Here is a 14,225-nt window from a genome sequence, read left to right as displayed (position 1 = left end):
TCAAAGGTCTTCTCCACACTGAATGAAATTTCAAATGCACCTCTAACATCTAGGTGTATGCAAGGATCACACTTTGCAAGTATCCAGGTCTAACTCCACTTAGGTTTCTGTATTCAACATTAAGTGCATGCTCAAGAATTTGCCTTCTCTCTTTTTCATTCACCCATAAACCTAATGGGAGCTGTTTGTTTGTTTGCTCTTCCCATAGCTGAGTTTTCTTTTCTCCTGTGGGGCGTTTACCTCTGCTACGCGGCACGGACCGTGCCCTCGGCATTCCGGGAGCCGCGCTACATGGCCGTCGCTGTCCACAATGAGCTCATCATCTCTGCAATATTCCACACCATCAGGCAAGTGACACCGAGAGCCAGAGGAAGGCCCCATTTTATTTTCTGAAGTGTTGTAGTTTGATTTAAATAAACTGGATTCAATTAATAATGGGAAGACTTACCGGGAGGGTGTTCCAGAACTTGACTAAATCCTTTGTTGTAGAAATGGCAAATGGCGGTATTTCACTGTGTTACTCTTAGTTCTTCCTGATGTGGCACATATCTCCTCTGTTGATTTAGAAAAAGTCACCTCAATGTTACTGTTCTACACACCAAGCCACTTCAGAGGATGTCATTGCCTATTGTTCCTAATACATAAAAACATTTGTGATGAAGGTATAAAGCAGTACATGTGGAAATCTTAAAAAACAGCTATAGATGGCCCGTTTATATTTCCATTCATGTTCAATATGCTGGCTTCCACTTTCACCATCTTCATATTCAAATAGACAGCTTCAGAGCATGGATCCTGCTGAATTCTGAACAAAACAAAAACCCCTGCCTGAGTCATGATGTGCCTTGTGGCTTTATCATGACTGTATTTTAGCAATCCATTTCCAAGGTCAGAGTGTGTAGCCTGCTCTCTGCGTCTGTAAGACCCCATGCCATGGCAGAACAGGTGAGTCCAGAGCAGAAGGAACAGACTGGTCTATGAGGAAATGAACAAAGTAAAACAGCCATGTCTTCCAAGAATTATCCCCCCTACCCTGCCCACATCTGTACTTGGAAATGCAAAGAGAACCTCAGGGTAGAGCTAGCAAAAGGAATCCTGGTCAGTGTCTGGCCAGGTACTAGACATTAGCACACTGAAGAATAGGCTGGCTGTCTTTGTCCTCACTGGAGAGGGCCTTTTGCCTTGGGTTCAGTCCTTTTGTGGGGGCTTGGACTTCCCTGAGGAAGTCCCCATGGGAGCTGGGGAAGGAAGCTTTGCAGGCTGCCTGCTACCTCTCACTCCAGTCAACAGTCACAAGACACTTCCTTGCATTCTCTCTTGGGTACAGCCCACATTTGAAGTATAGGAAATTGAGGTATTGGTGGGGCTTTTTTTGGATTTATTTATTTCTATTGCAAAGTCAGATATACAGAGAGGAGGAGAGACAGAGAGGAAGATCTTCTATCCACTGATTCACTAAGTGACCGCAATAGCCGGTGCTGCGCCGATCTGAAGCCAGGAGCCAGGAACATCCTCCAGGTCTCCCACGTGGGTGCAGGGTCCCAAGGCTTTGGGCCATCCTCGACTGCTTTCCCAGGCAGAGAGCTGGATGGGAAGCGGGGCTGCTGGGATTAGAACTGGCACCCATATGGGATCCTGGCATGTTCAAGGCGAGGACTCTAGCCACTAGGCCATTGCACCAGGCCTAGTATTGGTATTCTGAGAAGCCTCGAAGCCCTGTAAAAGAACCAGGATGTCAGGGGACTGACTGTAAAGAAAGAGAGAAGGATATTAGGAGAGGCAAGAGACTCAGAATGGAAGCAAAAGATTGTAAATGAGGAAAGCAAGGAGTGCTTCCTCAGCATTCCCAGACCAGAGTTCCTGGGCCCTAGCCACCTCGCATATCATTTTCTGAAAGAAGTGACTTTTCTATTGATGATTTCTGGAACAGTTCGCACATATGCTCCAAGATCTAATAAGCACGCTTATCTGCAATCAGTCCCAGCAACAGCCCAACTAGAGAACTGCACACCTGTACAAAGGTTTGCCACAGAAGACCTTATACGTCCTCTGGTGTCTGATTGCAACCCTCTGTGGTACCAGTTTCCCTGCTTTTCCCCTCTGAGAAGCTGCTACTCTTCTTAGAAGCAAATGAGTTATTCAAGCAATTAATCCTATTTTACAGCAGTTGCCTAAATTTCCTTTCCTACCTTAAGATTTACTCTGTTCAATTTTCTTCTTTAACTATGTTTTTTGTCAATCGATTTTAAACCCTAAGGTTTCTCCAGGGTCTTTCAGAAGTAGACAAGGTAAATTATTTTGTTTAATCAACTTCTTTTAATTTAATAAGAAAGTAATAGGTGTTGACTCCAGAAAAACCATACAGTAATATTTTTAAAAAGTAAACAAACTCTATAATTTGACACCCTCCCAAAGACAAGCACTGTTATCCTATTAGTGTATCTTTCTAAGGCATTTTCATATGTGTTTGTGATACATGTCCTTGTATGGCCTCCACAATACAGACTGGCATACTGAACAGTCCTGCTGTAAAGAAGCTTAGCTTTGTCAATGTGCTTTTCAAACATACCTGGCCATTGAACGCCCCTGATACTTGCTAAACGCATTGGTATTTATGGGCCAAGATGGTAGCTTTCCTACTTGGCTTTAAGTCTGTCCTATGGAGTACCAGACAAGTACTCAACCCCGGCCAGCAGTACCAGTAAGCGGGAGCTAGTTTGGTGTGCTCACACGTTCTGATGGAACAATTCTTGGTAAGCCAAGCCGGCTGGGTGCTCAGTAGAACCAACGTACTTAGAAGGTCAGCTTCTTTGCAGACAACTGTGTGAATGCCTATGGGTTTTGACCAAAGGGAATATTTGACAGTAGCGAGGTGATGCAGAAAGAGCAACTGTCATTGGTGGGCTATGACGTTTCTATTGGCAAACCTCAGTGGGGCCGAACAAGAACAACTCCTGCATGTGAGGTTTCAAATCAGACCCATCTCTCTACCTGGACCAGATTATATGAGATCGATGATGGTACCCTGACTTAGAAGAATTAGAGTGCATTAGCCAATCCCTCCTGGAAATTTAAGGTATTTCTGTAAGGACCAAGGAAGGAAATGGTAGCTTTACACAGTGAATCTGAACAACAGTGATTTTGAGGAAGCAAGGGAAACAGCATAAAAATTTTAACAATAGGGCCCGGCGGCGTGGCCTAGTGGCTAAAGTCCTCTCCTTGAATGCCCCGGGATCCCATATGAGCGCCGGTTCTAATCCCGGCAGCTCCACTTCCCCTCCAGCTCCCTGCTTGTGGCCTGGGAAAGCAGTTGAGGACGACCCAATGCATTGGGACACTGCACCCGCGTGGGAGACCCGGAAGAGGTTCCAGGTTCCCAGCATCGGATTGGCGTGCAGCGGCCTGTTGCGGCTCACTTGGGGAGTGAATCATCGGATGGAAGATCTTCCTCTCTGTCTCTCCTCCTCTGTATATCTGACTGTAATAAAATAAATAAATCTTTTTAAAAAAATTTAAACAATAAGGTATTCACCATGTCTTAATTATAAATGAACCAAATTCACCTTCTCTTTGGTTCTAATATTGTTTCAAGTTCAAGAAGTAGTAGTGACATAATAATTAAAATGAGTGTGATTCATTTTGGTTATTTTTTCAAATAAATAATATTAAATGAGGCTTCCAAAAATCAGATAAAATATTCTTTATCAGTATGGCAAGGGTACTGTTGTCTGCTTAAAACATAAAATTTGTACGGCTGTATGCATATATATGTGTGTGTATGTATATATAAATCTATGAACACATTTTATATATGGCTTTACATTTCAATTTTAATAAATTGTCAAAATGCACAAAACCATCAAAGCTTTAAGTCTAGAAGCATAACTAAATGCCAAAGGCATTTTCTCCAATCTGTTCTAGCTACTTATTTTTAGTGATAAACAAAAAGCAAACCTTTGGGAAGGTGAAAGACTTTGAAATTTGTTATATTTTTAACTTCAAATTTTAAATATTTCTATGCTCCTGACTTTTAACACATTCTGTTTTTTATCACACTTAAATACCTTTCTGGAAAAATAAGGCTTTAAAACTGCAGCAAACCTATTTTTCTTGTCCAAATAGTTTCTAGCCAGAAATGCCACCTAAAAAATCCGACAACATTTTAAAGCAGATTAATTAGAGGGTGTTTGATGTGAGTATACTTCAAAGTCTTTATTTCCTGGAAGATGTGCTTCTTCAATTTAAAATAAATGCAGCCATTCTTCTTTTATATATTGTCGTGCCAGCTTAATGTTCTCTTGTATTGCAAAATGAGGTAGGAATGCCCAGGACTTGAGTGTACTTTTAGATTATACATTCATCAGCTTGGATGTAAACTTCTCCCTCCTTGGCAATGACCCTCAACCAGTTGGGATTGCATATGTGCCTCAGAGGTTGAAGTATGCTGCCCAGTGTGACGGCTATGGTAGACTACTTTAAAGACGAGACAGAGATAAAGATAGAGATAGAGATAGAGAGATAGAGAGATAGAGATAGATATCTGGCCTGGGAAATCTGTGTCAAATATATCTCATGGAATAGAGTGCATATCCATCCAGTCATGTGCAAAACAGATATGTATAAAGCCGACTATACCACAAGGACATGAGAAGGACCCTAAGCCAGCATTCACACCATTAATTTACTTGTTAAGTGTGTCATAATTATAGAATAATGTGCATGTGAGTGTTGGCTCCTTCCCTGTTGAGCCATTCACTTATCTCTGTTATGTGATTCAATGATATCATGAACATTTTCTTAGAATGTCAGGTTCTCAAGTTTCATTGAAATGGAATTCTCATTCTTTAATCCCAAAAGCAATAAAATCTCGTATTTTCTTTTTGTGGATAAAGAATGGATGGGAGAAATATTGAAACTGGAGTGTGATAAAAGTAGGCCCTGGCTCCTGTGTTAGGGTAAGTTCTGAAAACATGAGCTTTGGTTTGTGTATGCACCTCCTACTAATTTATAACAATACTCCAGCATTACTTCAACAGTCTTTAGCACCAAATTACTTCTTACTGCATTTCCTGCAGGGACATCTCAGACTGCAACTTTATAAATTCTGTACAAAGACAAGTTTTTAAGTATTACATCTTAAACTATCCAGAGTAATTTGATAACTTAGAACACTTGATTTTTAATTTTTAAAAATTATTTTGCAAGACAGATTTCCAGATAGGAGAGTCAGAAAGATCTTCCATCACTGGTTCACTCCCCAGGTGGCCACAGCAGCCATAGCTGAGCTGATCTGAAGCCAGGAGCTTCTTCTAGGTTTCCAGTGTGGTTGCAGGGTCCCAGTTTGTAATGTACACTCTGAATTTGTGTGTATTCACTGTGTGGCTTTGCAGAACCAATGCACCTGCACAATAACACTTGGGGAGCTCCTAATGGTGTCTTTCTTTCTGACCATCTAAAATAATAATGAGGAATTCATGCCCAAGGCAACCAATGAACGTGACTTTGACCAGTATTTTTCCAGGATGATGAGATTTACCGACAACATTGCCACCCAGCGTCTTCCTTCACGTTCTTGGTGGTCTGTGCAGTGAGGGACAAAGTTTTCAGGGAGCCGGCATCTGCAGTGGTGGTGCACGGCTTATGTTGTATGAACTCTCGTTTCAGGTTTGTCCTGGCCTCGAGGCTTCAGTCTGACTGGATGCTGATGCTGTACTTTGCACACACCCACCTGACTGTCACGGTCACTGTCGGGGTGCTGTTGATCCCAAAGGTACTACTCAGATGCACTTTCTCTCTTGGAAGCAGAGTGCTTTTGCCTGCTAAAACGATCATCCAATACGGACCTAGGGAGATACAGAAATTCACACATCTGTTTGACATCCCCAAGAAGTCATTTGCCTCATGGAGTTACTGGGTGGCCGTGTTCTTTTGAGAGTCATTGACTATCTGAGATAATTTCAACTGCCTTAACTTGTATGAAAACCAAACCGCTTTAATCTATATTCTAGTTATTGTGAACTCAAGATGATATTCCTTAAATTATAATATTAAGATTATTTATTTATTTATTTATTTATTTATTTATTGAGTGAGTGAGTGAGTGAGATAGAGGCAGAGAGGAGTGTCCCCTGCACTGGTTTACTCCCAAGTTCCCAGAAGCTCGGATCTGGGAACTTAATGTGAATTTGAGTGCCTAGCAGGGACCCAGTCACTTGAGCACTCACTGCTGCCTCTCAGGAAGGGAGGTTGCTGTCAGGAGCCAGAGAGCCAGGAATGGGCATCATGGCTGTCGGCCTCTCAAAGTCCTTGTTTTAAAAGGACTGTCATAAGGAGTCTCCTAATTGGATCCATATGCAGAGAAATATTGCCCTTCCAGCATTCAGAGAATGTATCAGCTCTAATAGTTAAGTACAGAAGTCTCTCACAGCGATTGCTTCAAAGGGAGACTCTATCTAGGCAGGCAGCATGATGAGTAGGGGAAAGTGGGCCAGCACAATGATTTTGACATTGAGCTCCACACCAGGAATGTTGATCTCACTGAATGTCAGCTTCCTTTGAAATAGAAGCAACTTGATATTGACATCCATCAATATCAAACCAAAGGAGACAGGAGTCTTTGGAAAAGGCATATTTTACAAATCGCAGCTTATCATCATTCTTCTCCTTTGGGGATTTCTTTTCTTTACCTCAACTTTCACAATTAGCCAAAACATCAAGGTTCAGCCCATTTGCAAAGACCCAGTGGAACAGGAAAAAAAAATATGTCTTTTATCTCCTACTTGAATGACATAACCTAGTCATAGTTTGCATAGATGAGTCTGTTGCTGTGTGTGTTCATATTCTGCATACTATGATTTCATAGTTATTAGAGAGTTATATACTCAGAGAGCTGTTCATTCACTTTAAAACTTATTACCAGGCACCAAAGGCAACTGCAAACATATATTCCTACAGAGCTTGCAAGTGAGTGTTCATTCACAGCAGCTGTGTTCATCCCAGCTAGAAAGTAGCAGCTACTTCAGTGCCCATCAGGTGACAAAAGGATCCAAGCAATATGGTCCAATCCATAAGTCATATGTCATTTGTCAATGAAGATGAACCAGGTGCTGAGCAATGCTACAACTAAGATGAATCTTTTTTTTTTTTAAGATTTTATTATTATTGGAAAGCCGGATATACAGAAAGGAGGAGAGACAGAGAGGAAGATCTTCCATCCGATGTTTCACTCCCCAAGTGAGCCACAACAGGCTGGTACGCGCCAATCCGATGCCAGGACCAGGAATCTCTTCCGGGTCTCCCACACGGGTGCAGGGTCCCAATGCATTGGGTCGTCCTCAACTGCTTTCCCAGGCCACAAGCAGGGAGCTGGAGGGAAAGTGGAGCTGCCGGGATAAGAACTGGCGCCCATATGGGATCCCGGGGCTTTTAAGGCGAGGATTTTAGCCGCTAGGCCACGCCGCCGGGCCCAACTAAGATGAATCTTAAGAACATTCTGTCAATTGGAAAACAACAACAATAACAACTGGACACACAAAGACCAAACATTGTGCCCATATCATCTCCCTTTCATGAAATGACCACAATAGGCAAGTCTGTAGAGGCAGAAAGTAGATTAGTGGTTGCTAAGGGGCAGGTAGAAGGAGAAATAGAAGTGACTGCTTGACAGGTACATGGTTTGTTTCTGCAGTGATAAAAATATTCTGGAATTAAATAGTAATTATGTATGCACAACCTTACGAGTCTACTAATAAGCACTGGATTGTTTATTTAAGTTGAGAACTTTAAAAAATATTTATATTCATTGGAAAGGAAGATTTTACAGAGAGAAGGAGAAACAGAAAGATCTTCCATCTGCTAGTTTACTCCTTAAATGGCTGCAACGGTCAGAGCTAAGCTGATCTGAAGCCAGGAACAAAGAGCTTCTTCTGGATCTGTCAAGTGGGTGCAGGGTCCCAAACACTTGAGCTATCCTTGGCTGGTTTCCCAGGCCACAGGCAGGGTCTGGATTAAAAGTGGAGCAGCCAGGACATCTACCAGTGCCCATACAGGATGCCAGTTAAGCTATTGTGCCATTGCCAAAATGAGGACTTACAAATCAGTGAATTATATGCAACTTCTCAGTAAATATTTAACTGCCAAAGGGCATTAGTATAAATAAGTAAATACATACATATTACTTATCAATAAATTGGTGATTTAAGGTATTATTGTAGGATTTTACAGGATAGTTTTCTAAGTCCTTGGAATGATGCATGGATGAAAGTGTGCCATCAACAGTATCTATACTCTGGAGAGGAAGAGAAGGAAATAGACAAAGATGATAAATATCTAAAATGCTATTTTAAGGGTTGGAAATAATAATGAAAATGAGCAAAATCCAACAAGTGATTCTGTGTCTTCAACTAAACTCAAGATTGTCTCCATGCCTTTGATCCTTTGAAATAATCCCACTCCCATCCATGGCCTGCAGGTGGCTGTCCTAGCAGCATGGGGAGATTTGGGAGGGCTGGGACCTGTTGTCCTTCTTGTTGACAGCCCTGAGTTCTCAGCACCTCTTAGTCCCACAAATAGAGGCAGAAGTGTGAAGGCAAGATTCATAGTTTCTGGGGCTTCTCAGTCAGTTCCAATTACCCCAGATTAGTTATGACAAAAAATGGAGACTTGTGGCATCACAGAAATGGCACAAAGCCCCTGTGCACCATAGAGACCTGCTCATTTATTTTAATGGGACCCTTGTCCTGGAGAGAAGCTGGGAGAAGAGGTTCCGTATACTCCTGGCTGCTTTCCCAGCATTTAGAGGAGAGTCTTCCGGGTCATGTGGTGTGTGAGCAGTTTGATTCTTTTTCCTGCTTTCCATCATTCTCCCAATGCACTCTTCCCTACCCCCACAGCAAAATGTGAAGCCATAATCACCAAACCCAGATGAAAAGAGAATAGATTTTTTTAAAGGTTAGCAAAGAGTAACATGAGAAGAAGAGTGAGCTTGAGGGAGAATCTGGCATTTCACTGAATCCTCCAACTCAGATGCACATACCAGTTAGCTCGAGCTCCCAGGCTGAGCGGAGAGACCACCTCTCTTGTTGGAGACCTCAGTGATGGCACACTTGGGGTCTGGAATTCAGATCTCCTGTCCACTAAGTTTTGAAAGCAGCTTGATCCAAAGCATGTGTAGTAGATAGAAAGGCCCATTCCGGAGCTAATGGTGCCCATAGGCATTTGGACCCTCACCTGTGTGAAGCGTGCCTGTGTGTGTGTGCGTGTGTGTGTGTGAAGTAACACACACAAGGAAGACTCTACCACTCAAAAATAATTCCTGTTCAGCAGCTATGGGACCTACAATGCTCAATGCTTCTCTTAAAGAACATTTCTTTGTATTCTTTTTTATACATTCATTTCCAAAACGCAAACACATCATGGCAGTGGACTGGGAGCTCAGAGAAAGGGGTGGGGGTGAAAACTGGAGTTGAACAGGGGAACTCTGGGTTGGTGTTGACTCACTGGGAGCCTCAAAATGGAGCATGGCCAACAAAACAAAGATCCTGCAAACAGGTGAGTGAATGAAAGCCTTTGAGCTGCAGAGACATGTCAGCATCCGAATCCTTACAAGTTCCATGCGCTGCCTGATAGTGAGCTAAGGTCTGCGGCTCATCTTGACTGTCTGTTGCAGTTCTCCCACTCAAGCAATAATCCCCGGGATGACATTGCCACAGAGGCATATGAGGACGAGCTGGACATGGGCCGGTCTGGATCTTACCTGAACAGCAGCATCAACTCAGCCTGGAGTGAGCACAGCCTGGATCCCGAGGACATTCGGGTAAGACCTGCAGGGCAGCTTTCCAATTTCAGAGGAGACCCTTTGCAGATGTGTGTGTATGCGTGCGCGTGCATTATAGAGGAGGCATGATGGTGTGTGACAACAAATGCAGAGTGAATCCACATCCAGAACATATAAATTCCACGTCAGAATGTTTGGACAGAGTGTTTGAACTGCATCAGCAGCTGGGCCAACCTGAGTAGTTTTGACTGACAGATTACCTGTCCTAATGATGAACTGGCCGTACATGATCCATAGGATGTGTTGATGACACCTTGCTGGTAGAAAGGCCGCCTGGGTTTGTGGCCAAGAGCCTGAATCATTTAAATAATCTGATGGCATAGCAGCATCTGGAGAAGATGTTTTTCACAGTCGGTGAACTGTCATCCTCCAGGCAGTCTAATGTCAGGCCTCATTCTATCCACAGCCACTTGGGGGCCCCAGCACTCTAAAGAGACCTGGCATAGTTTCTGATGCATGCTGTGTGGGGTTTTCAAGTGGCTGGTCCAGGCCACCTGAAACTAACCAGTGTTTGCGCCATGAAAAAAGAACTGGACTGCATGTGTTTGTGCCCTGAAGTGTAAACAAAATATAAAACAACCAAAAATTAAACATGAGGAGACCATCAATGAGTTTAGGGGTTGGGAAAAACAATAAAGCAATTGCCCAAAAGAGCCCAAGCTTTTAGAAACCCTGTGACCCAGGCAGTGATGGTGTCTGGGCAGCAAGGCTGAATGTGAACCGTCTTTGGCATTTTTCTCTTCTCCCCACAGGATGAGCTGAAAAAACTCTATGCGCAGCTGGAAATTTACAAGAGGAAGAAGATGATCACGAATAATCCCCACCTCCAGAAGAAGCGGTGCTCCAAGAAGGGCCTGGGCCGCTCCATCATGAGGCGAATCACTGAGATCCCAGAGACGGTCAGCAGACAGTGCTCCAAGGAGGACAAAGAAGCCGCCGACCACGGCCCGGTCAAGAGCTCGGCCCCTGGCAGGAAGAACCCCCCAGAGTCTTCCAGTAACTCGGCGAAACCCAAGGAGGAGTCGCTCAAGAACCGCGTCTTCTCACTCAAAAAATCCCACAGCACTTACGACCACGTGAGGGAGCAAACGGAGGGCTCTAGTAGCTTGCCCACGGAAAGCCAGGATGAGGAGGCTACGGAGAACTGCACCCTGGAGTCACTGCCGGGGAAGAAGCTGACTCAGAAGCTAAAGGAAGACAGCGAGGCTGACTCCACGGAGTCCGTGCCCTTGGTGTGCAAGTCGGCGAGCGCGCACAACCTCACCTCTGAGAAGAAGCCAGGGCACCCGCGGTCGTCCATGCTGCAGAAGTCTCTGAGCGTCATCGCGAGTGCCAAGGAGAAGACCCTGGGTCTAGCAGGGAAAACCCAGACGTCAGGCGCCGAGGAGCGTGCCAAGTCCCAGAAGCCTTTGCCAAAAGACGGAGAGGCCAACAGAAAAGACTCCAACCCCGAGAACTCAGAGGCTCGAGACTCGGCCCCCCTGCACCCCAATCCTTCGGAGGAGTCACGAAAGCCCCAGAAAGCTGGGATTATGAAGCCTCAAAGGGCCAACCCCTCCACTATCAAGACTGAGGTGAGCACGGGCCCCACCCAGGGGCAGGGCCGTTTTGACATTGGGGAGGTGTGTCCTTGGGAAGTCTACGACCAGGCCCCTGGTCCCGTGCCTTCAGAACCGAAAGTTCAGAAACACGTATCCATCGCAGCCTCAGACAGAGAGAACAACCCGACCTGTTCCCCGAGGGAACCGTCCCACCAGCCGCCCAGGGCACAGGAGTCACACGCCATGAGCACAGACCAGGCAGAAGTACGTTCCTGGGAGAACCAGGCTCAGTCCCTGAGCGAAGAGGAGAAGCGTTTAATTTCCACGAAGATGCCAGATCTCCCAGGGCCGCGCCAAGAGGAGCCTGCTGCAGCTGCAACGTGGGCCCAAGGAGAGAATGGAAAGCTCAACCAAACAGGATCCCAGGAAAGAAAGACATCTCCCTGCAAGGAAAATGCACCTGGCTCCTTCAACCCCAGTACCGCTTTCCGGCAACCTTTAACCTCGCGAGCTGAGGTGTGCCCTTGGGAGTTTGAGAGCCCGGATGGATCCAGCACCAGTGTGGACCGAGGGGTGGTTTTCCCTGTCTCTTCTGGCCTTCAACGCAAATAAGACAGCAGGGCCTCAGAAGAAGGAGACCTGGGGCACGAGTCCATGGTGGCATCCCCAGGGAGAGAAGGTCAATAAAGAAATCCTGCATTCCATATGCGACAGCAGATAAGAGAATTATATATTTAAAAAAATCCCCAAGATGTATTTGTCAGTCAAGGGATAGAGAGCAGAGAGCAGTCAGAGAGCAGAGGGGGTGAAGGCGATGGCGAAAGAAGGCGTGGAGGACAGAGGTAGCAGCATCTTGATGGAGAAGTCTTGCTGGTCTCCCTAGTAGCACAAGCAGTCTTCACATGTGAGCACACCTCACAGCAATAGCCCTCAACGTGCGCACCTGTTTGCTAGTGATGGGACATTGAAGATGTTAAACAAGTCCCACAAGGAGACTTAGACTGCGTCGGAGACTCTGCAATGGAGAAGGAGGTACAGATGCCTAGGACTGCCATGCTAAGTAGCTGAGAAGAACTGCACTATACCTATTTAATCTTGATAGCACTGCTAACCTAATGCATCCCTCCAAATACCTTTTATATTTATGATTGCTCTCATTTTCTTATAAATGTATGTTCAGTACATTGTTGTGTCTCCTATTCCAGCATTCCAGATTGTATAGTTTTTGCAAATAACTTTGATATGATGTGACACAACACACTCATGCAATCTGCAGCTACTCAATGGTTATTGCAACTTAACAGAACACCTGCTATCTTATCAACTCGAGTAGGTTCCTGGAGTTTTGTAAGCTTCCTTTGGCTTGGGAAGCTGTAACTATTAGGAGAAAAACTTTTAGTTTGGGCTGTAGTTTCTATGTTGTGGAGTTGAATTTGACTCTGTTCGCTCTCTTCACAGTCTGTCATATTGTCTTAATCCAGGCATTTTTGTTTTTGTGTCTTATAATGAGTTCCTCATTTTGCATTTCTTGTTGGGGACCCTGAAGCTTTATGAACACTGGAGATTAACCTGTCCTTTAGTACATGAAGGACAACTTACCCATTGTTTGTCCCACATCAAAAATAGAGAATGCCTTCATTCCAATGAATTGTCCCTTTTTGGTATTTCAGTATTTCATACTTGGTGACATTTCCTAAGGGAGAAGCTAAGACTGAGACAAACATACTGCCTGTTCTTAATCCCCATCGGAGAGGGAGGACTCTAGGAACTGTCACGTCACTGTATGATGCTGACAGTTACAGCACTACTTCAGAACCAGGAAACTTGCCTTTTCAGACAAAACCAGAATGATAGTTCCCAATAGCACTTTCAAGGGATTATTTTTTTAAAGAAAAAAATTATGATAGCATCCAGATCATTGTATGGATATATATTTTAGTATGCATATGAAAATACAATATTTTAAATTACCTTAAGCTGTTTATTCTCGTAAACTTTTACTCATGCCTTCAGCAAGAGATCCAACTTGCTGGACTCAGATCCCAAAGAGATTTTTTTTTTCAAACCTGATTTGTTCATTTGAAGCCTGAAAGGCGATATGAGTTGTTCATTCTCCCAAGCACTGGAAAAATTAACATGCCATTAAAGTTACTGTGAGCCACCCGGCTCATGAAGGAAAGTGAAAGCTTGATTTGCATGGCAAAAAAAAAAAAAAAGAAAAACAATTCCCCGTCCCATCCCCAAATCAAATTCTCTCTCTCTCTCTCTCTCTTTCTCTCTCTCTCACTTGCCACCCCCTCCCCATCCCAAGCCCTCAGCCTGCCAGTCTCGAGCTGCAGAGTTGGTGGTGTAGTCATACAACGAGTTTGCAATGCCTGATCTCATTGTCCTTGATGCTAAGGCACTTCCAAATTGAGCTGGGACATACCTTGCTCTCACTCTAACCACTGAGGCAGCAGCTGCTGTATGTTGCCAGGATGTTTACAGTCTAAATAACCCATTTTTCCCCTATTTCTTGAGCAGCAAGCAGGATGTGCTGGGATGACAAAAGATGGAGGAGGGGAGCCAGAAGGTAGACTCAGGGCTGTTCTTAGAGAATGCCATTCCAAGTGTCAGGATGGCATACTCTGGGTTCGAAATCAAAACCTCTCCCAGTGGATTTCACTGGGCAGCGAGTGAGTGCTTTGGGGAGTTGCAAAGCAGCAGACAAATCCCCCCATGCCCATTTGCTTGTTTATACAGTACTCAGGTCATTGGGGTAGGGTAGAAGAGCTACAGAAGTTTTATTAATTTTATTATTATTATTATCATCGTCATTATTATTTGCATGTTCCCTTTCTCCTCTTCCT

General features: G+C 44.3%; 1 protein-coding gene across 1 annotated transcript in view; it reads left to right on the top strand.

Moving 5' to 3' along the window:
• The window catches only part of GPR158 (G protein-coupled receptor 158), a 337,238-nt gene extending 325,141 nt beyond the window's left edge, over positions 1 to 12,097 (top strand). The window contains 5 exon segments of the mRNA XM_004588529.3: positions 209 to 347; positions 5,665 to 5,770; positions 9,668 to 9,814; positions 10,588 to 11,970; positions 11,972 to 12,097. Coding sequence (XP_004588586.3) covers positions 209 to 347; positions 5,665 to 5,770; positions 9,668 to 9,814; positions 10,588 to 11,970; positions 11,972 to 12,097 — 1,901 coding nt within the window.
• The last annotated feature ends 2,128 nt before the right edge of the window (positions 12,098 to 14,225 follow it).

This window comes from Ochotona princeps, chromosome 10 (assembly GCF_030435755.1).
Source record: "Ochotona princeps isolate mOchPri1 chromosome 10, mOchPri1.hap1, whole genome shotgun sequence".
NCBI lineage: Eukaryota > Metazoa > Chordata > Mammalia > Lagomorpha > Ochotonidae > Ochotona > Ochotona princeps.
This window is presented reverse-complemented; position numbering and strand designations above follow the sequence as displayed.